General features: G+C 41.9%; 3 protein-coding genes across 6 annotated transcripts in view; 1 reads left to right on the forward strand and 2 right to left on the reverse strand.

Annotated features, from left to right (window-relative positions):
* The window catches only part of ATP7B (ATPase copper transporting beta), a 74,543-nt gene extending 73,917 nt beyond the window's left edge, over positions 1–626 (reverse strand). The window contains exon 1 of one of the 3 annotated variants that reach the window (XM_061434691.1): positions 496–626. The gene's annotated coding sequence lies outside the window, so the exon portion shown is untranslated. Of the gene's footprint in view, positions 1–223 lie in introns of all 3 variants that reach the window. The other 2 variants (XM_061434689.1, XM_061434690.1) reach the window with 2 other exon arrangements.
* A 166-nt stretch (positions 627–792) lies between these two features.
* Positions 793–12,886, forward strand: ALG11 (ALG11 alpha-1,2-mannosyltransferase). The gene is made up of 4 exons (XM_061434696.1): positions 793–936; positions 3,883–4,113; positions 6,802–7,733; positions 10,194–12,886. The coding sequence occupies exons 1-4, from the start codon at positions 893–895 to the stop codon at positions 10,484–10,486; spliced, it is 1,500 nt and encodes a 499-aa protein (XP_061290680.1). The 5' UTR covers positions 793–892; the 3' UTR covers positions 10,487–12,886.
* A 1,613-nt stretch (positions 12,887–14,499) lies between these two features.
* NEK5 (NIMA related kinase 5) overlaps positions 14,500–25,312 on the reverse strand; it is a 64,267-nt gene continuing 53,454 nt past the window's right edge. For both annotated transcript variants that reach the window (XM_061434693.1, XM_061434694.1), the window contains 3 exons: positions 25,113–25,250; positions 16,731–16,827; positions 14,500–16,033 (listed from right to left, as the gene is read on the reverse strand). In XM_061434693.1, the coding sequence (XP_061290677.1) occupies positions 15,763–16,033; positions 16,731–16,827; positions 25,113–25,250 (506 nt within the window). In that variant the 3' untranslated portion in view covers positions 14,500–15,762. The remainder of the gene's footprint in view (positions 16,034–16,730; positions 16,828–25,112; positions 25,251–25,312) is intronic.

The raw sequence follows: 25,312 nt of genomic DNA on the forward strand, positions 1-25,312 counted from the left end.
TCCGGCACCTGCATTTCAGAGGAGCAATCTGCAGCTCGACCCCCACCGGCTAATTCAAACTTGCGCGCCACTCTGCCCCTGGCCCTGGGGGGCGCAGGGATGAGAGCCTGAGGGGAGGGTGGGCCGGAGACCCTCACCCACACCCGGAGACGGGCCTGTCTGTCGGTGCCCGAGTGTACTCCGCCGAGCTGAACCCAGGCGGGGCGAGCCCGTCCCCCCTCACCGATCTCCGCTACCTCCTGACCGGTGCGCTCTGGCCTCGGTCTGTCTTCAGCCTTGGGCGTGTGCCAAGGGAGAGAAGGAGCCAGGGCAAGCCGCGTAGACCCGGGCCGGAGATGCAGATCCCCAGGCTCGCCCACTGCCGGCCTGGAAGGTGCGGCGTGGCGGGGGTCACCGTCCGGTCCGCTCTGCGCAGCTCCCTCTGGGGCTCCGCGCCTGACTCCAGGGCGCCGCGGATCAGAAACGCTGCAGCTGCTGCGGTTGTGAACTCCGCACCTGGAAAATCGATCCCAGACGCGCAAGAGCCTCCCATTGGTTTCCGACCGGCGGCGGGGCTCTAGAATAGGGGCCGAGGCGCCTGAGCGGGGGCTTCGGTGGGGGAGGGGGCCGAGGGCGGGTGCACCGACTGTCCAACACAGGCCACGCCCTCCCCATGCCCAATTCCCCCTACGGCTCCACCCACGAGGGGGCCGGGACCCAGGACGCCACGCGGAAAACTTGTCCACTCCCCTGGAGATTCTGTTGGCTGGAGGGCCGTGGGAAGCTACTACCGGCAACCAATTGAGGTGCACAGTCGGCCCCGTGTGGGCGGGGGGAATGCCGCAAGGTTCCTCAGGAGCCAATAGAGAAGAGGAACGACGAAACGCTTCCTGAGTTCGAGGGTCGGCGGAAGATGGCGACTGCTGAAAGGGGTTGGTGCTTGTGTGAGTTATTGAGGTGAGGAGCGGGTGGTGTAGGCTCGCAGGCGTTTTCGGTACTGAAGTGCTACGTGTCTGCCCAGTGCGACTCATGTGTGCGGGCAGGGGCTTTCCTTGTCATGAATTTAAGCTATTGTCTCAAGGCCAGTGTGCATTCCCTTTGGGGTCTTGGTGGATACACGAGGTTGAGTTGAAGACCCGGTTTACCGCGTTTACTTTCACTGCCTCACTGCTCTCTGAGAGCTCGCTTTCCCTCTTTGCTTTAGCTTTTCCTTTCTTTTGTGTTCGCTCCAATTAGTCCGTCATAAATTATTCATATTCGTTCCTCATTTTCCTTTATGATTGAGCCACGAATTCATTCTCCATTCTATCATGCTCTTTTTGGTAAAGAAACCGGATCTTCTGTTGTCTTAGTTTGCCCTTTACACTTACCTTTTTAAAGTCTTGTGCTTAAATATGAATAAATATTTAATGACACATTTTAGTTATATTTAAGCAAATTCTAAGTGGGTAGTTTTGATGTACAAATACGGTAGGATGTTTGATAAATTTCTTAATAGAACCTGTATGTGTATCTTTGAAACTAACAGATTGAAAACATAAGAACTGGGTTAACTTTAGTGATTAATATGATTTTTTTCTGATTGTAAGTTGAATAGTTCGGTTTGAAAATCCTATCACATTTATTTTCCCACTTAAATCATTTGAAGAAAATGTCATGGAAATCTTTGTATTCTGTGAGTCAGCAACATTTTAAATTAAACAGCTTCTTGTCTTGTCCTGGGAAAGGAAAGCTAACTATTTAAGATAACATTGCTTTCATGAACTGATATTCCAAACGTTAAGTGGCCAGTCTTACCACTTTTGTCAAACTTTTGTCCATTCTTCCCAGCAGTGATTCTTAAATTGTGGTTCATTGTGGTTTGTAGGCACCTGAGAGTTCCTAAGACCCTTTGAGCGACTCCTCTAGGTAAAAATTATTTTCATATAATGTTAAGATATAATGTTTAGAGGACACAGTTTTTGTTTTGTTGACATTTGCACTGATAGTGCAAAAGTCTTGGTGGATAAAACCACTACTTAGCACAAATCAAGGCAGTGTTCTCAAACTGTACTACTAGTCATTGTGTTTTTCATCTCCATGCACTTGATAAAGCCAGTTTTTCTTTAAAATGTCCTTGATGAAGCAGTAAAAATTATTAATTTTGTTAAATCTAAACCCTTGAGTACATATCTTTCTAATATTCTATATGACAAAATGGATTGAACACATAAAGCACTTCTCCATACCAGAGTAAAATAGTTGTCTTAAGGCTAACCTCCTGTATGACTGTCTACGTTGACATTCTTTTTAGATGTAGACATTCTTTTTAGAGGACACAGTTCTTATTTGGAAGAACAACTGACAGACAAACCATGATTCCTTTGACTCAGTATTTAGTAGGTATTTTCTGGAAAATGAAGGAATTGACTCTTGCTTCAAAGAAAACAAGTGACTGGGACTTCATGGCAGTCCAGTGGTTAGGACTCCGCACTTCCACTTTCTGGAAGTGTTCAGGGATCCCCCAAGCTGCATGGCAGCTAAGAAAAAAAAAAAAGTAACAGGTTCAGAAACATGTAGGGAAGCAGTGGTTTCAGGGTCGTGTAAACAGATCAGACATATCACTGAGAATAGAATTCAGTTCAGTTCAGTTCAGTTGCTCAGTCGTGTCCAACTCTTTGCGACCCCATGAATCGCAGCACGCCAGGCCTCCCTGTCCTTCACCAACTCCCGGAGTTCACTCAGACTCAACGTCCATCGAGTCAGTGATGCCATCCAGCCATCTCATCCTCTGTCGTCCCCTTTTCCTCCTGCCCCCAATCCCTCCCAGCATCAGAGTCTTTTCCAATGAGGCAACTCTTCGCATGAGGTGGCCAAAGTACTGGAGTTTCAGCTTTAACATCATTCCTTCCAAAGAATAGAATTGGAGACATCTAAATTTCCTCTTCCCTCAAAAATTGTTCTACTTGAGGTGAAGTGAGAGAAGAAAAATGATTTAGTATCTCACCAAACTTTGAACTGTGGAATATTCACCATTTGGAAGACATATTTCTTTGGATTACATGTTGTCATCTTGGAGTCAGATGCCATTCCCAGTCATATCTTGTTTAGGTTAATAATTAAATTTATTTTAATCCTTTAATAATTAGGAGAAAGGTGGATCAACATTGATTTTTACTGCTAATTAAAAAAAAAAGTACATTGACTTGCCAGCACTCTGTGGAATTAAAGGGGACTTGCACCTTTGACATTAGATATTCTGTAGCATTAGAATTTTAATAGCTGAGTATTTTGTTAGACTCACAAGCTATAAAACTTTGCTATTAATATATAAAACAGTTATGTGAAACTAGACTTCAATTTGTAGCCTCTCATTTTTTCCTATTATTTCTTGATTTATTTATTTTTAATTGAAGGATAGTTGCTTTACAATGTTGTATTGGTTTCTGCCATACATGAATCAGCCATCCATATACATATGTCCTCTTCCGCTTGAACCTCCCTTCTACTTCCCACCCCATCGCACCTCCTAGGTTGTCACAGAGCACCAGGTTGAGCTCCCTGGATCATACAGCAAATTCCCACTGGCTGTCTATTTTACATAGGTAACATATATGTTTCACTGCTGCTGCTGCTGCTAAGTCGCATCAGTCATGTCCGACTCTGTGCAACCCCATAGACGGCAGCCCACCAGGCTCCCCCATCCCTGGGATTCTCCAGGCAAGAACACTGGAGTGGGTTGCCATTTCCGTCTCCAGTATATGTTTCACTGTTGTCTCAATTTGTCCCACCCTCTCCTTCCTGTGCTATGTCCACAAGTCTGTTCTGTATGTCTTTGTCTCTATTGCTGCCCTGCAAATAGGTTCATCAGGACCATTTTTTAATGACATGATATCCATTTTCACCATTCCCCTCTCGTTTCAGGTTTTTTTATTCATTACTCTTCCCCGGGCTATTTGTATGTGGAACTTTGTGTGTGTGTTTACTTATTATCCTTTGGGGAATCCGACTGCTGCTACAGAGAAAGAAAAACTCAGTGTCATCTAGCAAAACTGGGAAAAATCAAACGGTGATTGCATTTTTCCATCCATACTGCAATGCTGGCGGAGGAGGAGAAAGAGTGTTATGGTGTGCCTTAAGGGCTCTACAGAAAAAGTAGGTATGCATCTTCCTTAGCTAATTTGGTATATTATTACTGGTTTTTAAAAAATTATTATTTTTAAAAATTCATTACCCAGAATGTGTTCTTTTCTAGTACCTCATTCCTAGCCAGGGATTCCTTTTTTAAATTGTTCTTTAGCAAGGAAACACTTCTTTCATATGCCGACCTATCTTAAAGATCCTATTGAAGGTGGTCTAGAGGTTGAGAATCTGCCTGCCAGTGCAGGGGTCACAGGTTCAACCCATGGTCTGGGAAGTTCTCACATGCTGTGGAGCAACTAAGCCCTGTGTGCCACAACTTACTGAGCCAGTGCTGTAGAGCCCCCACGCCGCAAGTACTGAAGCCCACGTGCCTACAGCCTGTGTTCTCCAACAAGAGAAGCCGCTGCTATAAGAAGCCCACTCACCACAAGGAAGAATAGCCCCCCCCCAACTAGCCACAACTAGAGGAAGCCCGTGTGCAGCAACTAAGACCCAGCGGAACCAAAAATAAATGAATACATAAATCTTTTTTTAATATCCCATTGAATTTTATCTTTACCATTGATACGATAAAGAAACAAAGTGTCTGCACTTTTATGGCGTAATTTAGTGGGGATAACTGGTCACCTTGGGAGAGTATGTGGAGGAGATTGAATAATAAAGAGAAATTGACCAAATACTATGAAGTGTTTAATACTTTAAATCTGAATACTTTTAGTCAATTGTGATACACAGCAAATATTCTCTATGAAAGCATCTATTCTGATTTTCATATCATTACCAGTTGGATAGTCTTAAGTAAGGTACCATGTTATTTAATAGAAAGAATTTGGTTTTACACATCTTTTAATTTTTTAGGCTTCCTTGTCCCCACTCCAGTCCCACAAGAAAAAACATAGCAAAACACAGGTTCCATTATTGTTTCATCGTACAAGGAAGACTGTTATCTCTCCATGGTGACCCTACTTCCTGGCACACGCCCTTCATTCAGTTTCAAAGTCCTCATGAGTAATGCCCTCAGCTCTCTGTTTCTCAAATGCTAAGCCCCATCTTGGCTTCTTGCCACCATTTCTGTGTGTCCTCTGCCATCTCCCATAACTCCCTAAATGCAGATAATTTTCTTAAATCCTGTATTAATTCCCACCTCCTTGAAGCCTTCCCTGCTCTGGCCCATGCTCTTCTTTCCTTCTCAGGACAGTGTGCATTAGCCTTGTCTCTGGATTACTGAACTCATGAGAGCAGTGGTCCAGTGTCATGAGATTTGTACGCGTACTCCCCAGCGACCCCTATTACTCCTCCAACTCACTAACACACAAACAAGTCCAAATAATGAGTACGACATGGAAGATACTTTTTCATCTTTCTCTTGCCACTTTTTGTCTCTCATCCCTCCCCAGCCCCCTCACATATACTTTGCTCCAGCCTACTGAACTCGGGGCACATACCTTTATAAGATTCCTTGCCTTTTCATCTAGTGTTCCTTTTTTTCCTGAAACAACCTGTTTCTCCTTGGTTAATTCCTACAAATCTTTCCTGACTTGACACGAGATCCAGGACACTGGATTTTCATTCAGTCTCCCCATTCTCTGTATGACTCAGAATAATTGTAAACACAACCAGAGTGTGGCCAAAGTGTTAAAATCACAAGAAGGTATTTTTCTGTATTTTCATTATATATAATTGTGATGCAGGCTCAAGGCCCAGCTTTTAAAACCTTTGTGCATTTCTCAGATTAAAACCCTGAGTAAATGTTACATGGCGGCCTGGATGGGAGCAGAGTTTGGGGGAGAATGGATATATGTGTTTGTATGGCTGAGTCCCTTCACTGTTCACTTGGAACTGTCACAGCATTGTTAATTAGCTGTACCCAAGTACAAAATAAAAAGTTAAAAATAAAGAAATGATGAGACCAAAAAAAAAAAAATCCCTGAGTAATGCTTTAGCGTTTATGATCCTATCTAAAGATACCTTTGTGCTGTGCAGTGCTCAGTTGCTCAGTCCTGTCTGACTTTGCAGCCTCATGGACTGTAGGCTCTTCTATCAGTGGGGATTCTCTAGGCAAGAATACTGCAGTGGGTTGCCATGCCCTCCTCAAAGATGCTTTTAGTGAATGTTAACTACCTTTCGTGAATGTTAACTCTTGTTTATGAATATTTTATTAATATTTCATTACCGGCTCAGTGGTAAAGAATCCTCTTGACAATGCAGGAGATGTGGGTTCTATTCCTGGTTCAGGAAGATCCCCTGGAGAAGGAAATGGCAACCTACTCCAGTATTCTTGCTTGGAAAATTTCATGGACGGGGAGCCTGGCAGGCTATAGTCCTTGAGGTCGCAAAGAGTTGAACGTGACTGAGCACAGGCTAAATCACCATTTTAATACTGAGAAAGTTGTCAAAATAACATTTTTGAACATTTCTTAAGAATGAAAATGCCTCATTCATAAATCAGCTATTTTGTTGATGTCTGCTATATGCAAAACTCTTAGTAGAGGGAATAGCAAAGAACTAGAAGTTTCCTTTGGAAGACTAATGTTTTAATTATAGGGCAGTGAAAGACCCAGGTAGAGTGGAGTCATAAAATCAGTGGAAAACATTTTTTTTAGTCTGAAAATAAGAGTCTTTACAATCATGAGAAAAATGATGATCTACAATGCTTTGCTTGTTTGCACCTAAACGACTGAAATTCTTACCTTATTTTAGGTATCCAGAAGCACTTTATGTTGTTTACACTGGCGATGCTGACGTCAGTGGCCAACAGATACTGGAAGGCGCGTTCAGAAGATTTAACATCAGGTTAACTCGCCCAGTGAAGTTTGTTTTCTTAAGGAAGCGCTACCTTGTGGAAGATTCACTCTATCCTCATTTCACACTGCTGGGCCAAAGTCTGGGATCCATTTTCCTGGGCTGGGAAGCTCTGATGCAGTGTGTTCCCGATGTTTACATTGATTCAATGGGCTACGCTTTCACACTTCCTCTGTTTAAGTATCTAGGTGGTTGCCGAGTTGGAAGCTATGTTCATTACCCCACCATCAGCACTGACATGCTCTCCGTCGTGAAGAATCAGAATGTGGGATTTAACAACGCAGCCTTCATTACCAGGAATCCTTTTCTCAGCAAAGTAAAGCTCATCTACTACTATTTATTTGCTTTTATGTATGGGCTTGTTGGTTCTTGCAGTGACATCGTCATGGTCAATTCTTCTTGGACACTGAACCATATTCTGTCACTGTGGAAGGTTGGGAACTGCACTAATATTGTTTATCCACCTTGTGATGTGCAAACATTCTTGGATCTTCCCTTACATGAAGAGAAGGCAACCTCAGAACACTTACTGGTTTCGATTGGCCAGTTCAGGCCTGAAAAGAACCATCCTTTGCAGATCAGAGCCTTTGCTAAGTTGTTGAATAAGAAGGAGAGTGAATCTCTTCCTCCACTTAAACTTGTGCTCATTGGAGGTTGTCGTAACCAAGATGATGAACTCAGGGTAAACCAACTGAGAAGGCTTGCTGAGGACCTCGGAGTTCAAGAAGATGTGGAATTTAAAATAAACATTCCGTTTGATGAGTTAAAGAATTACTTGTCTGAAGCAACAGTTGGTCTGCATACTATGTGGAACGAGCATTTTGGGATTGGTGAGTTTGTGCTCTAAACAATTTGTGATGGTGTGATGAGATAACACATTTTCGGTGGTTTTGAAAAAATAATAGTACTCTGATTTCATCCAGTCCTCAGTCTCTTCCCGGAGTCCACCAAGTTTGTTTTCCTCATTTGAGACCCTGTAAAACATATTCCCTGGTGGCTCAGATGTTAAAGAATCTGCCCACAGTGCGGGAGACCTGGGTTTGATCCCTGGGTCAGAAAGATCTCCTGGAGAAGGGCATGGCAACCCACTCCAGTATTCTTGCCTGGAGAATTCCTTGGACTGAGGAGCCTTGTGGGCTACAGTCCATGGGGGTCACAAAGAGTCACGTGACTGAGAGACTAACACAAAACATTTAACCAATGATAATATTTTTTGACCACTCACTCTATGGTGGTTACTTTCAAGGTCTTTACAAGTATTATCAGATTTAATCCTCTCTAGAACTTTACTGGATAGGTATTATGGTTATTTCCATCTTATCAATGGCACAGAGAGGGTTTAGAACTTGCCCAGTCCCACAGTAAAAGAAGAGGGCAGATTCTAATCCAGACAGCGCCTGCTCTTAACTCCCGCATTTCTCTCCACACTTCACCCCATCTGTGTGCTGGTTCAGATCCCTGGACCTCATCCTAGCCCCCCACCCAGGGCCCACATCAGGATCCCTGGGTGGGCGCAGGTGGAGATTTGGTAAAGCCCCTCAGGTGATCCTGTTGTGCTCCAGGAGCCGAGAACCCCTGTCCCCAGGTGGGCTCTCCCAGTCACTTTGGATTCTTTTGTTGATTCTGATGGTTCTTTTATTCTTTTGGTTCTTTTATTCTTTGATGCTATCATTGGAATGGCCTCAGGTGTTGGGTTTGGACAGCCGTGTGATGGGTGGAGACTTTCACCCAGAGAGGCAGCTGAGAGCAGAGGCCCGTGAGGCGCTGAGTTTCGAGCGCGTGGAGTGGGAGTTGGCTGTGGGGCGTGTGAGTGTGTGTCCGGCAGCTGTAGCCTATGTGAGTCTGAGGGAAGGACAGGGGCCTGACCTGGGAACGCAGAGTGAGGAGCTGTCCAGTGAGTGACCGCAGCCCTGTGGCTGTGGCCGGGATGGCATAGGAGAGTCTGGAGAGTGAGAGGCTGCCCGTAGTGTTACAGCGACAGGTCACAAGTTGGCAGAAGAGCGGCCAGCGAAGGAGAAGGAGGGGAAAGCCAGGCAGAAACCACAGGAGGAGAGGGTTGAGGGGAGAAGGAGAACAGCGAAGGGTTCAGTGCTGCTGAGATGCTGGGCGAGATGAAGACATGGTGGGCTTCACCATGGGTGAGAGCGGTGTCAGTGCAGCAGTGGGCAGAGGCCAGGGGGCGGTGAGGGAGCCCTGAGTGCTGGCAAGCCGGCAGAGCTGGTGAGCTCAGACCACGCTGGCCCCAAGCTGTCTGCAAAACAGAGACGGAAGGAGAGAGAGTGCCAGGGGAGGACGTGTGACCTGGAGAGAGGGGTGGGTGTGTGTGCACTTGCTCACAGGGGACTGTGCTTTTACGAGTTTGAACTAGCTTAAGTGCTGATAGGGAGGGCCAGTAGAGAGGGAGCAGTGGAAGTTTCTGGAGAGAGTAAAACTGATTAGGTCAAAGTCTCTAAGACTTTGTCTAAGTACAGAGGAATGGTACCCAGCTTTGAACAGAGAATGGTGTAATTCATATTTTTCAAATGAGAGTTCAGATCAAATCATTAGCAGAAGATTCTGTTCTGTAGAGATTCACCAGTGTTGAAGAGAGTTATGGTGGTTCCATTTCTCTCCCATGTGGCTGGGATGATAGCAGCTCTGTACCCTCCTTTGAAGTAAGAAAGCAATCACCTCAATCATTTGCTGAAGGGCTTAGTTCTCTCTAGAAACGGGTAAGAAAGGCAGGCCAGGTTTATGTCCTCAGCTATGTCATTGGCAGAGACTAACCAAAACTTTGATGTAGTTCAGTGCTGCTTTTGGGCGCACAGTTCTCTCAAATTTGCCAGAAATCCAAGCAGTAACATAAACCCCAGCCTTACTTAGAATGTGTCACTAAGATGGCTTACTTTTTTCCTTTTTTTCTCCTAGTGCTGTAATTTGAACTCTTAACATACTGGGGGGTTTTTTTAATCTTTTTTTAACCCCTTTTATCTTTTAATATCTATTATCTACCATCTTGCTAATAACGTTCTCCAGTCTTCTTTGTTTTATTATCTGCAGTAGTTTTTTTTTTTAGACAATTCCTGTGTCTACTTGTCGGTTTTAATAAAGAACAAAGCAGCATTATTGTGAAGCCTTGAAAACTGAAAAACTTAGATTTTATTTTGCACCAGAGAAGTTAAATGAGTAAATTTGGAAAGACACAGACATTTAATTAAATTGCTCGAGTCTTGAAATTGTAAAGGATTCTGCTCGTCCTTGTTATTATGAGCACATTCAGAGACTTAAAAGACTTGATTTCTGTTCCTCAGGAATTGTTGAGTGTATGGCAGCTGGCATGATTGTCCTCGCACACAATTCGGGGGGCCCGAAGCTTGACATCGTTGTTCCTCACCACGGCGAGAGGACTGGGTTCCTGGCTGAAAGTGAAGAGGGCTATGCTGAGACTATGGCCCATATTCTTTCCATGTCTGCAGAACAGAGGCTCCAAATCAGAAACAGTGCCCGTGCATCCGTAAGCAGATTCTCCGATCAGGAGTTTGAAGTGGCATTCCTATCGTCTGTGGAACGATTATTCCAAAAATGCCACACCTGTACAAATTAAAGATGTTTTGTATAAAATGGTTAGATACTTTCATATGTTAATACTTTTCTAAACTCATTCCTTGTTGTGATAAGGTTAGTCTTATCCTGACTCTTTTGAAAAGACCCTGATGCTGGGAAAGATTGAGGGCAGGAGGAGAAGGGGACGACAGAGGATGAGATGGTTGGATGACATCACCGACTCAATGAACATGAGTTTGAGTAAACTCTGGGAGCTGGTGATGGACAGGGAGGCCTGGCGTGCTGCAGTCCATGGGGTCACAAAGAGTCGGACACAACTGAGTAACTGAACTGAATTGATCCTTATGCAAGGCCCTTGCTTATCCATAAGCAAGGCCCTCAGCAGTATGTACATATAGCCAAGGTATTTATTTCAATGGAAAAAGGCAAAGTTACCTAAATGGGAAAGGTAACCTTATATAGTTTAAATGTAAAAATTTTAGATTAGGGTTTGGGCTCAAATTCTGAAAGAAAATAAACAGTTTTAATTTTGGTATAATCCATTATTTTAAAAATTCTATTTGTCAGGTTACTTTAGAAACCGGGAAAGAAGATTTCCCTTTAGAAAAAACAGAAATGTTGAAAAAAACAATGGATGACTAATAATTGATTAGTACTTTAGAATTGTTCTGATATGTTGGGAACATAAAAAAGTTCTGGTACATTTAAATTCAAACAATATTGTGGATAAACTTTTGAATACCTCTAATGATCCTCTTAAAAGAACAAAAATTTTCAGCAGGCTTAATCATGTTCTAAAAGCAGATAGTCAAAAGACACGCTGACTGTGGTTGCTCTGTGGCTGTGCCTGGGCGTGTAAGTAACCCTTTCCATCACTAGGTACTTGTGAAAATAATTTTCTCTTTAGTGCTGTCAGTGTGTTTTTACAGCCCTCTCATTATCCCTTACCATTTTCACATCCCAGAGGCTAGAAGTCAGCTTTTTAAAGTCATTTAAGAGGTCTGAGTCAGAACATCTCAATAAGTTGTTTTTCAGATGGTGATGATGTAAGATGGGGAGCCATCCCCACAGTCTCTGTAATCAGCATCATGCATTGTAAGGTGACGAGGTGGCAGTTTGCATAGAGTACTGGACTAGCAGGGAGAGTAGCTGGACCTGACCTCAGCTTCATCATCTACAAACATCTGACCTTTTGCCGCAAAAGCTGCTTCCTAATTTTTCTGAGTCTCAGCTTCTTTCCCTGTAACCTGGAGATGTATTGGCTGTCCTCCTGCCTTTCATAATTGTAATGAAAACACAAAACACAGAAGGTATGTGAAAGTACTTTAAAAATTACAAAGTTACTTGAATTAAAGGTAACAATATGTGGTAAATGTCTTCTGTACTCCTATCTTTATCAGTGCATTATGACCCTAGGTAAATTCTTGTTACTAAGCCAGTAACTAGGAATCAGTATAATTTAACAGGACTTCTATCCTGAATAACTGATAACTAGCATGGAAAAATGAATATGTGTGTGTGCAGATATGGTTATTGAGAGCTACAACTTTCAGCATTTGCCCCACACACAGTCAGTTCCTTCTGGTTCAGTGAATTGACCTCCTTCACAGTCTGACACATCTTTGTCTTAGAGGCATGTGAAGGAGGTAAACTTTTCGTTTCCAGTCGCCTCTTGTCCATTCACGGAACCAGCCAGCTTCATTATCTCCTCCCAGTTACATCGTTGATGTGTTGTCTGCTGGCCGTCTTCTGTCATCAGACCAAAAAGCACCAAAACAGAGCCCAGGGATGGTGACGTACCAGAGTGGCCTTGTGCTGGAACTGGAGCTGGAAGGAGCCCTACAAATTCTCTAGTCTCGTTTCTCTTATTTTCAAATTTACAGACAGGAGCAAGGTGAAGAACTTCAGTTCCATCCGCATCCCAGAGCTGGTTAACGACAAAATCAGGATTACCACTTGGATGCAAAAAGCTCAGTGCTTTTTCTTCCCTTATAGCTCTTCTTTGAGATAACATCCATGACCATTGCCCACTCAGCCTACCCATCTACCCAAGGAAAACCATGGGACTAAAGAGAAAATGGACAGAGCAAAAGTAGAGGATATAGTAAAGGAAGAAAGGATTCTGAAATTTCACAAAATATTATTTAAACTCATTTCTTCAAAATGATTTTCATTTATCACAAACATATCACTGAAACTATAATGTGCATATGTTAGTAGGTTCTCTCTCAGTGTTCCTAGCGCAGTATTAAACGTTTGTTTCTGAATACCTGATACGAAGAATGACAAAGCAGTATGTCAGCTACTGTCTGTGTGGGGAAACGGAGTGACTTTTAATTCCTATATGATGTTGCTTTTCAGTGGTCCAAACATGCTGTTTTGAACCCACAGCACTGGTGATTCACATTTCTAGTTGTGCATAATAAACCATATTAACATATTCTTTGTATAGTAATCTAGTTGTATCTTAAATATGATATAGATTTAATAGATACAAAATCTATCTGTATCTAAATATGATTGAAAGAAGTGGTTTTATTACTTTCTTTTCCCAGTATGGCACCTTTATAGTCTCCCAGTTCACATAGTCTCCCACCCCTCACATAGTCTCTCAGTTGTGAATTCTTTATTACCTACTGAAATGGCAGCCCACTCCAGTATTCTTGCCTGGAGAATCCCATGGATGGAGAGGAACCTGGCAGGCTACAGTCCATGGGGTTGCAAGAGTCAGACACAACTTAGCGAATAAACCACCACCACTATTTCCAGCTACCCATGCCAAGAATATTTTTTAAAGAAAAAAAGTTTTTAAAGGCAAAACAAAAACTGTCTTGTCTCATGTACCCACAAGAAAAGTAGGTTGTAGGTTTAATAGATTTTTTTAATGAATATTTCAGACCTGTAAAATACTGCAGAGCTTCATACACTTTAATAATTTCCAGGATGATTTCCAAAGTCATATTCTAGACAAAATTACGCGATAGGGGCCAGTGTGATGATCAGTGCTTTCAGAATATTTGTGTATTTAATTATACACAATGTATATAGACTCCACAATGTACCCTAGACTCCAGAACTATGATATGAATAAGTGAAAGTGTGTCTGCTAAATCTGTCAATGGGTACAATGAAAAAGTTACTTTCCACACCACTGTATATGAAATACAGATAACTAATGAGAACCTACCGTATAGCACAGGGAACTCTACTCAGTACTCTACAATGACCTATATGGGAAAAAAATCTTAAAAAGAGTGGATTTATGTATAGGTATAGCTGATTGACTTTGCTGGACAGCAGAAAACATTGTAAAACAAGTATAGTAAACAACATTGTAAAACAACTATAGTAAAAAAAAATTTTTAAGTTACATCCATTAAACCACAGCAAGAAGCTGTGCATATTTCTAGAGTCAAATTATGCCCTTATGATTTACCATTCATCTGCTGATTCTTACCCTCTTTCTTACCCTAATTACCCACCCTAATTAAGGCCGCCCTTGGCTTTAGAGAAGCATCAGTTCCAGTAGTCTACTGCTGTGTGCTCACTTGGATCACATATGACTATTACAAGACACTTAGAAGGGAAGTTAAGGGTTGATATACTTGGTATCATGTAAAGAATGATCAAGTTGATAGATTCATACATAGTTACTGAGACACATGAATTTTCTAACAGTTCTGAAGACATGCAGGTCTGATCAATAGTTTTTCTGTTTTCTTGGTTCAGCAAGGTATCGATGTGCCATTTTAGTTTTACTTTTATTAAAGACCAGATATTACGGTCAGGAGTCTACCACTTAGCTATAACCACTCTGTTCTTCATAACAGCAGATACAATAAATCAGACTATCTACTAAGCTCCAGACATATGTTCAACACTGGGATTGTTATAATTAATACAAAAAAAAAGTTGAAGTCTAGGTTCCTGTCTCAAAGAGCTTACAGTCTTAATAAGAAATTGTATTAGTTTTTTCAATTAAACATTTCTGGCACTGGGCTAACCACTATATATAAAAAATACCATCATGAGAAATAAAGACCAGACATAGTCCCTGCTTTCCAGAAGTTTATACATTTGAAACTATTAGAAAATAATTCAGTGAGACACTAAAATGATTATTTGGTACACAATTCCTCTCCTTGCTCAGTTACTTAATTCCATCAGTGTCAACATCAGCTTCAAAAAAGCATGTTCAGTATACCCTAAGAAATGTCAGAAATCATGGTTTTATAAAATAACAGTTTATTTTAAATGAGTCTGTATATTAGTTTTCTATCACTAACAACAAATGACCACAAACTTAGTTAAAACAACAAAAATGTATTATAGTTCCATCAGTCAGAAGTCTAAAATGGATTTCAGTTCAGTTCAGTCTCTCAGTCGTGTCCGACTCTTTGCGACCCCATGAACTGCAGCATGCCAGGCCTCCCTGTCCATCACCAACTCCCGGAGTTCACTCAAAAATCACGTCCATCGAGTTGGTGATGCCATCCAGCCACCTCATCCTCTGTCGTCCCCTTTTCCTCCTGCCCCCAATCCCTCCCAGCATCAGAGTCTTTTCCAATGAGTCAACTCTTGGCATGAGGTGGCCAAAGTACTGGAGTTTCAGCTTTAGCATCATTCCTTTCAAAGCACACCCAGGGCTGATCTCCTTTAGAATGGACTGGTTGGATCTCCTTGCAGTCCAAGGGACTCTCAAGAGTCTTCTCCAACACCACAGTTCAAAATTTAATGAGGCTAAAATCAAGGTGTTGGCAGGGCTGCATTCCTTTGGCAGGCTTTTGGGGTGAAAGCTTTTCCAGCGTCTAGAGAGGCTGCCTGCATTCCTTGGCATGAGGCCCCTTCCTCCATCTTCAAAGCTGGCAGGATAGAGCTGAACCCTCTCAGCTGCCACCTCTCTGGTTCGCTTTCTCTTCCACCTTCAGAGACTCTTGTGCTGACACTGAGCCCATCAGAATAATCCAAGATAACCTCCCTATTTAAGGTTAGCTGGTTAGGAATCTTAATTCCACCTGCAATGTTAATTTCCCTTTGCCAGGTAAAAATATATTCACATCTTTGGGTGTGCTTGGGGTGGGGAGAGTCACGTTACTATGCCGACCACATACATAATCTGAAAGATTTCTTAATAGGAATGTTAAAGTAAAAATAAGAATTTCTACATTCAAAAGTTAGTCCCACTGTCTAAATTGAGAGAAAAACTAATAAAGCCTTGGGATTACTGAAAACCCTTACAATAAATGAATATTTATGACTTGTTCCCAAAGAGACACTATAACACATACAAACATCATTTAAGAAAAAGTTCAACGATCACAGTTGAATATTTTGACTGTTGGTTGATATTCCTTGATCTTCATCACCAATACAAATTTTGTCATCAGATGGAATAAAAATACTCTCCAAACCTTCATTTAATTCTGAATATTTCTGCATGCCTATCCCCTCTGTTTCTTCTAAGTTTCCAGCATCTTTAGAAGAACTAGAAACCTCTTCTCTTTTTTCTGCCTCACTGAAAGTAGCTAGTTTTTCCAGAGATTCTACTACTTCATTTCTCAATTCATCTTCAGATTCTTCAAAATTTCTGAAAAAATAAACAGTAAAAATACACCTTGTGGTATCAAAACACTGATGAAGACGTTAAAACGTGTCTCTTCTTAAGCCCCACTCCCCAACTGAGCAATATTAAAGTTGCTTTTTCACCCAGGTAATAAACTGTTTATCAGTTTGGTTTTTCTTAGGATGATTAACATCCAGTGTTGGGAGAATCAATATTTTGTTAAGCTGGAACTGTGTTCTACAACCTTTATGATATTTATTAATATCTATTAAACTCTACGTTTAAAAGAAGAGGCAGGAAGAGAAAAAAGATAACGAAATGTCTGCCATATATTGAGCACTTCCTATATGCCAGTCACTGCCCTAAAGCACTTCACATGTACTGTGTTTCATCTAATAATAATACTTGAGGTAGACATTATCATCATCAATTTACAAAGAAGCTGGGCTCAAAGAGACTTTGAAAAGGTGCCCAGGGTCTCACAGCTACTACCCAGAGACCCACCCATTCTGAAAGGGTAGAAATTGGACACGACTGAGCAACTCACACGCGTACACACACACACACACACACACACACACACACACACACACACACACACACACTGGTCTCAGCTGGGTCTTTGAGGCCATCTTTGATGCCTCGACAGCAGCGTTTTAACTTTTTACCATTTTTACTATAGTCTGTGCTTCATGTAGGCCTCTGTGAATGATCTACTTACGTATCATCGTCATCAGATCTTGGATCTGGTGGTTCTGCGTCTATTTCAATGTCAGAGGCCACTTCCACCTTCCCCTTATCTTCTTTCAGTGGTCCGACTGTTAAATAAATGACAGAGATTAAAGCATCCCAGGCTGTACACCTCGTGAGGGGCATGCACCTAGAGTTCTATATTGAAATCAGCCACAATGGTAAAACCTTTGAATAATTCCATTAAAGCAGAGAATAAGATAACAATGGACAGCAACTATTCCACGTTGTACTGAAAGTAGTAGGCAACACAACAAGAGAAGAAAAAGGAAGTGAATGGAATAATGATCAGAGATGAAGAGACAAACTAACCCCACTTTCGGGGTAGAAGCTTTGTATAGAAAATTTAAGGAGATCTTGTAAAAATGTAAGACTTGCCAACATTTATGCTCAGTCATGTCTTTGCAGCCCCATGGACTATAGCCCATCCAGCTCCTCTGCCCACAGAATTTTCCAGGCAAGAATACTGGAGTGGGTTGCCATTGCCTGCTCCAGGGCATCTCTCCGACCCAAGGATCAAACCCCTGTCTACTGCATCTCCTGCATGGGCAGGCAGATTCTTCACCACGAGCGCCACCTGGGAAGCCTGCTAACATTATTGGACCACGCTTCACTGTTTTTTGGTTTCGTTTTGTTTTACTTTGTATTGGTTTTGCCATACATCAACATGAATCTGCCACAGGTATACACGTGTTCCCATCCTGAACCCCCTCCCTCCTCCCTCCCCATACCATCCCTCTGGTTCATCCCACTGCACCAGCCCCAAGGATCCTGTATCCTGCATCGAACCTGGACTGGCGATTCATTTCATATATGATACTATACATGTTTCAATGCCATTCTCCCAGATCATCCCACCCTCTCCCTCTCCCACAGAGTCCAAAAGACTGTTCTATACATCTGTGTCTCTTTTGCTGTCTCATTACAGGGTTGTCGTTACCATCTTTCTAAATTCCACATATATGCGTTAGTATACTGTATTGGTGTTTTTCCTTCTGGCTTACTTCACTCTGTATAATAGGCTCCAGTTTCATCCACCTCATTAGAACTGATTCAAATGTATTCTTTTTAATGGCTGAGTAATACTCCATTGTGTATATGTACCACAGCTTTCTTATCCATTCATCTGCTGATGGACATCTAGGTTGCTTCCATGTCCTGGCTATTATAAACAGTGCTGCCATGAACATTGGGGTACACGTGTCTCTTTCCCTTCTGGTTTCCTCGGTGTGTATGCCCAGCAGTGGGATTGCTGGGTCATAAGGCAGTTCTATTTCCAGTTTTGTTTTTTTTTTTTACACACAGCCTCGGGGACGCGGGTGCACATGTTTATACAGTTAGATAAGTTCAATCCTCGGTTGTTTGTGAGGGATAAAAGAGGGAGTGGGAAAAACATAAATAAAGAGTATGATGACATAACAAAGGTGAGAAGAAATAATTCTTACAAGTCAACCTTCTGGTCAAAGAACAGGGGGGAAAAATAAGCATCGTGACTATATTTTTTCATAGGTTTTATGGTAGTTTTCAGATTTTTCAGAATTCTGTTGTCTTGCTTAAATTTTCTATATAAACGGCATCTTTACAAGGAGCCCAACTACATGCAGTAATAAGAAATGAGAGCATATGGTTTGTGAACAAAGTTGGAACTCTTTTTTTTTTTCTTTTTAGTAGGGGATAGAATCTCACTGATGTTGGGTTTTTACTACATCTATCACAATACCAGGCAAAGAGATGGGAGAACAGTTAGTGCATAAAAATACCTAGAAGCATAAACTATTAGACTGGAGGAATGTTTCAAGATACTATAGGATAGTAAATGCCATACCCCTAGCTTCCAACCCCCACAACAGGCAATAAACCTTTGGACATTAATAAATTTACCGCAGACAAGAAGTGGTCTGCACTGAGCCCACACTGTCTAGAACAGGGAAACTCTGAACACAGGTTTCCTGGTTTCAGAGTCCACTTCTTTTCTACCATTTCCTCTCATTCCATTGGTCTTTTAAGAAATGCATGGTTTAGACAAACGTACTATACTTAAATTGAGTATCGTGTGTTTTCTCCCTCTCTTCCTCTTTTTTTTTTTTTCTGTGTTCTGACAAGCTGCTTCTGAAGCATGTAAACCTCCTGGATCTTTTTTTTTTTTTTTTTGAACCTGGACTGGCATCTCGTTTCATACATGACATTTCACATGTTTCAATGCCATTCTCCCAAATCTTCCCACCCTCTCCCTTTCCCACAGAGTCCATAAGTCTGTTCTATACATCAGTGTCTCTTTTGCTGTCTCGTATACAGGGTTATCGTTACCATCTTTCTAAATTCCATATATATGCGTTAGTATACTGTATTGGTGTTTTTCCTTCTGGCTTACTTCACTCTGTATAATAGGCTCCAGTTTCATCCACCTCATTAGAACTGATTCAAATGTATTCTTTTTAATGGCTGAGTAATACTCCATTGTGTATATGTACCACAGCTTTCTTATCCATTCAAATGCTGATGGACATCTAGGTTGCTTCCATGTCCTGGCTATTATAAACAGTGCTGCCATGAACATTGGGGTACACGTGTCTCTTTCCCTTCTGGTTTCCTCGGTGTGTATGCCCAGCAGTGGGATTGCTGGGTCATAAGGCAGTTCTATTTCCAGTTTTTTAAGGAATCTCCACACTGTTCTCCATAGTGGCTATACTAGTTTGCATTCCCACCAACAGTGTAAGAAGGTTCCCTTTTCTCCACACCCTGTCCAGCATTTATTGCTTGTAGACTTTTGGATTGCAGCCATTCTGACTGGCGTGAAATGATACCTCATTGTGGTTTTGATTTGCATTTCTCTGATAATGAGTGATGTTGAACATCTTTTCATGTGTTTGTTAGCCATCTGTATATCTTCTTTGGAGAAATGTCTATTTAGTTCTTTGGCTCATTTTTTGATTGGTTTGTTTATTTTTCTGGAATTGAGCTGCAGGAGTTGCTTGTATATTTTTGAGATTAGTTGTATACACAGTATTCAGCTTATTGTTACAGTAAATCACTGATGTCTGCAGGGAAAACCCAAAGCACATACCCACAACTTTATCTTTTTTTTGGCGAGGGTGGAGGTGAGGGGGTGAATTCATTGTTGTTATTTAAAGTGTACTTTTGTTCCTCTTGGGGAAAAGATCAGACTGAAGATAGTAAAATATTTCATTTCTTTACAGGAACAAGCATCCCCTCAACAGCTCTAAGATTTCAATGATTATAAGGTACACTTATTTTATACACCAATAACAAAGAAAATGTTCCCAATAAAATGGCACAATGTTTTCTTAGCCCTTAAAATTTATATTTTATAAATATAAATTACTATAAGTAATTTTAGTCTTTTAGTCTTTCTTAAGCACACATCTGGAGAAGAGAATGGCAACCCACTCCAGTATTCTTGCCTGGAGAATCCCACACACAGAGGAGCCTGGCAGGCTATAGTCCTTGGGGGTGACAAAGAGTCGGACATGAGTGAGCAACTAACACTATACTACTACTATATAAACACACACTTTTAACCTTATGTCACTCTGGTATATTCATAAAAATGAAAATATAAGGTGGAATTAAAAGCAGAGATATTTTTGTAAACTTTTACATGACAACCCATGTATACGCTCACAAGTTGAAATTTCACCACACAGTAATTAAATATTTACCTATTTTTAATGAACACTGCTGCTATGTCACCCCAGTCGTGTCCGACTCTGTGTGACTCCATAGACGTCAGCCCATGAGGCTCCCCCGTCCCTGGGATTCTCCAGGCAAGAACACTGGAGTGGGTTGCCATTTCCTTCTCCAATGCATGAAAGTGAAAAGTGAAAGTGAAGTCGCTCAGTCATATCTGACTCTTAGCGACCCCAAGGACTGCAGCCTACCAGGCTTCTCCGTCCATGGGATTTTCCAGGCAAGAGTACTGGAGTGGGGTGCCATTGCCTTCTCCGTTTAATGAACACAGTTCATCCCAAATCATAGCTCGTATCACTTCCTAAAGTGCATTAAATAAATGAAGTAGATTCATATATCTCATTTATGAGTTAGTCTGGCTACTAAAACAGAATATTCTTCTTGGTATGGGAATCTGATAGTTTTATTTTTACTTTCCTGTCTCAAGAAGGCAGTTTTAGGAGGCTCTTATTTTTGTTTAACAGGATAGAAGAAAGAATGAAAGGCTAACTACAGAAATGTAAATCAGCTGTTATCAAGATGTGCAACTATGATGTTACCAAGGCAACTGTGTAGCCTGAAAACTGACGCAAGAAAAACAGGTTACCTTCCCACCAAGGATGCCCTTGGAGTGGCTAAACTATACACAAAATTACTGACCTGAATTAATTATGCACATGTTAAAAAAAATGCTTATCCTCCTTAAAACAGTGTAGTTTTTACTAGTAAGATTCATTTAAAAGGATTTTATAAAATCTTAACTATTTTAAATTTTCAAAATTAGGACATGGAGACATAGAGAACAGACTTGTGGTCCCAGTGGGGGAAGGAGAGGGAGGGATAAATTGAGAGAGAAGCACTGAAACATATATATTATCATATGTACAACAGCTAATGGGAAGTTGCTGCTTAGCACAGGGAGCTCAACCTGGTGCTCGGGGTCAACCTAGACGGGTGGGATGGGTTGGGGGGTGGCAGGGAGGTTCAAGAAGGAGGGGATATATGTATCCTTTTATGTTGTGGTACAGCAGAAATCAACACAACCTTGTAAAGTAATTATCCTCCAATTAAAAACAAATTAAGTAAATTAGGACTAATTAAACATGTACTTGATAATCTTTCACTTTTAAATGGAATTTAGAACAAGATGCATCAAAGGAGTTTATTTTCAAGAAACTGGATGTTTAAAGATATGACAGAGGATATATGAATCGCAGTTAAATGTATGACAACGTATCCTTAAATGCCTTTATAAATTGTGTCTGTTACACATGTAATCAAAGTTATTAGAATTTACACATGCAGACAGTCTTCATAAAGAGTCTACAGAACCGTAAGAATAATTTTTAATGTTGTAATTTCCTTATCCAGCTTGATAGCAATACGGCCATTGGCAAACCCATGCCTTTACATAAAGTGATAGTAAAAACTATGCTGTGGCTGTATTCTCATTCACAGAGACATGGTCACCTACTACGTTCTGGACATGGTAGCAGGCACCACGGATAAAGAGTCGGAGTGGGGTGGTGATCAAGACAAAGCCCTCAGAAGCTTACAGCCTAGCGAGGAAGAAAGCTATTAAACAGAAAATTAACGTGAACTTGATTTTTATGATCAGAGAATTAGTGTCTTGTGGGATACGAAGCAGGGAACCCAAACTCAGATGAATACAAAGGAGACATGCCCCGATGTTTTCTCAAGCACTTAAACCAGTGGTTACCTAAGACTTCCCTGCTGGTCCAGTGGTTAAGACTCTGTGCTCCCAATGCAGGGAACCCGGATCCAATCCCTGGTCAGGGAACTAGATCCTGCAAGATGGAACTAAAACCCAGCCAGACAAAAGAAAAAAAAAAAGATTTTAAAATATTAAAAAAAAATAAAACAGTGGTTGCCTGTCAGTGGTGCACAGGCAGTAGTTTAGCTGAGATCCAGGTTTGTCATAGCAATCAATAAAAATTCAAATAAAATCACTACTACATCTTCTTATGGCCTGAATTTACATAATAAATATAATAAGGAAAAGTATTTCATGCACTTAACCAATATTTGAGTGTGCACGAATTTCAGTGTGACACCGAATGAATGTGAAACTGTCAGAGGTAGCTAACAGAAAAGTCAGAGAGACAGTAGACAAATTTGAGGAGTTACAGAAAGCTTAGTAGAATTTTTTGGATTATAGGGAAGCATGTCAATCAAGTTACAGGCTCTTGAACTCATTTATCCAAATTATTAACTTATTAAGAATCTTCTATATTCCAGACACTTTTGCCAGCTCTGGCAAAAGTCTGGCAGTACAGGGAAAAGTATGGAGGAAAGGGTAACTGCTGATAAAACATCGCTACAGAAGTGAGCGGGGTCCATCAGAGAGGAATCTTAAGGGAGAATTTCTTTGGCAAAGGGAGGAAGGCTTGCATTCTAAACAGAAGGAAGAATAGTTGAAGTGCCAGGGGCTCTGACGTTCTTTGGGAGGGGCCATTTGGTCTTAAAGGCGCTTAGAGTCTGCAGAATCTGGGTTTTATCTGGAGAGTGAGGGAGAATCTTTTGCAGGATTTAAAGCAGAGAAAAGACTTGGTCCTTTTTAGTATCAATATTATCTGGAAGGGGTGCAGTGTGCATGTGCATGCTTAGTCACTCAGTTGTGGTAGACTCTTTATGACCCCATGCATGAATCATAGTCCACCAGGCTCCTCTGTCCATGAGATTTTTTCAGGCAAGAAAACTGGAGTGAGTTGCCATTTCCTTCTCCAGGGGATCTTCCTGACCCAGGGATACAACTCATGTCTGCTGCGTCTCCTGCATTGCAGGAGAATCCTTTACTGCTAAGTCACCAGAGAAATCCCAGGTGCAGAGGGATAGCTACAGAAATATGACCAGAGATAGGAAGTCAAGCTTGCTACTGGGACAGGAAAGATGAGGTGAGGCCAACCACAGAGTTAGAGGCTGAAAAACCAATGAGAAGTCCAGCCAGGGACTTCCCTGGTGGCCCAGTGGCTAAGCCTTCTGCGGTCCCAATGCAGGTGGCCCAGATTTGATCCCAGCTCAGGGAACTAAATCCCACGTGCTGCAACTAAGAGCTTGCATGCTGTAGCTAAAGATTCTGCATGGCAAAATCAAGACCTGGTGCAGCCAAATAAAAAAACAAATATTAAAAGAAAAAGCACGGTTGGAGTGGGAGGGGGCGCCTACACCCTTAACAAGTTACAAAAGAAAATATCCATGCTTTGCTTTGAACGCCACCCTGAGAGGCAAGTTCCTATCTTGCGTCCCACTTGTTGGATCAATTACTCATATGTGCCTAATGTAAAGCTGTCCATGCAAAAATACAGTAAGTTCACAAATAAATTCATGTGGCATGCAAGATCATATGAAGAGTTTTCTATGATTCTTTCAAAGAATCGCAGGAGCAAATGCAAGACAAATCATCGCCACCAGCATGTCGCCATCACAGTGTCCTGAAAGATGGGCACCTCCATCCTCCCTGGTCTGGGACCCCAGCTCTTGGCCTCCAGTCTAATCCAGGCCAGCCCAAAGCTTCCTCCCAACCCCCCAGCCTCCAGCCCCATCTTACAGACAATCCCTTTATCCCAGGATAGAAGGGGAGGAAGCTGACCAGCAATCAGACTGCAGCCTGTGATTTGAAGTTACTAGAAAGAAAGGAAGACAGAGAACCATTTTTTTCTCTCTCCCCACCCCCTCCACCCAAGCCTTGAGTTTTAAGTGTGGCAGCTGAGATAAGTCATAATATCGAAGGACTCCAACTACTCATGGACCCTGGCCCCTTCTACTGCTCCTAGATTTTAGTTATACTGTCTTTCTCAGCCTCTCAGGTGGGTGGATCTGCAAATCCTTCCCACCTGAAATGTTCCTTCGACAACAAAATGACGTCCATTCTTTAAGACTCACCTTTCACAGAGATTCCCCTTTTCCTGCACTTCACACACTGGCAGACTCACTCTTCAGAAACAGTCAGCTATGCCTCTTGCATTATTCTCAATATACTTTCCTGTTGTTCTTTCACTTTTTAAGTACTCATCAGCCTCCATTACTCTCAGGTTGGTACCCAGGCTCCCCTGCCCCCTCAGCCTCGCATCTCTGAAGCCCCAAAGCCCCGCCTGGGCAGGTGTTCTTTGTTTGATACCTGCCTGTCCCAGATGGCTTTTCTCCTGGCAGTTCACACCAGATCCTCACTGGGATGCAAATTCCCTCAACCTTTAGAAAACAACAACTTCTGAAGCCAACACAAGCACAATCTTGCTAAAAGTTAGAGGCAGAAAAAAAATCCCCAAAGCCAAAAAAACTATATTAAGATGTATTTTATTGCCCACTGCATGGTAATTTGAGTCTGCTGAATAGCTGTCAGATTAAATGGACTCTGTCAAGTAGAGCTAAGCCCTAGCTCATCATCTACAAAGCCACCTGCCCTTCCTACCTAATTTTCATCACTCATCAACTGATCCCGTTACAGAAAATGATTCCACTTTTTTCAGAAGTTCAAGTCTTTCATTAATGCATCTGGAACAGGCTTGGACAAAGTAAATCAGCTTCTGAAAAGGCTTTGACACCCTTTCAATTCTCTCTCCAGGCTATTCTTATCCCCGTCCTGCATTTACATGTCTGACAAAATTCTGCAGGGGGTTGGGGATGTACTTAAAAGTAAGCTACATACCACATTGTCCATCGTTGGCAGAAAGCGAGCTGCTGGTTAGCTGTGCTGCTGCCAAAACACTCAGCAAAGTTCCCGGTGCTTCTCGCTGCCACCGTCTCCTGTTTTCTGGTCCGCCTTCAATCTCAATCACTCGGCCATCTGAAAAGGAGACTGGATTAGTGACAATAAAAATGCTTCTTCAGTGGAGCTTTTAAAATCAC

Source organism: Bos javanicus, chromosome 12, assembly GCF_032452875.1.
Source record: "Bos javanicus breed banteng chromosome 12, ARS-OSU_banteng_1.0, whole genome shotgun sequence".
Lineage (NCBI taxonomy): Eukaryota > Metazoa > Chordata > Mammalia > Artiodactyla > Bovidae > Bos > Bos javanicus.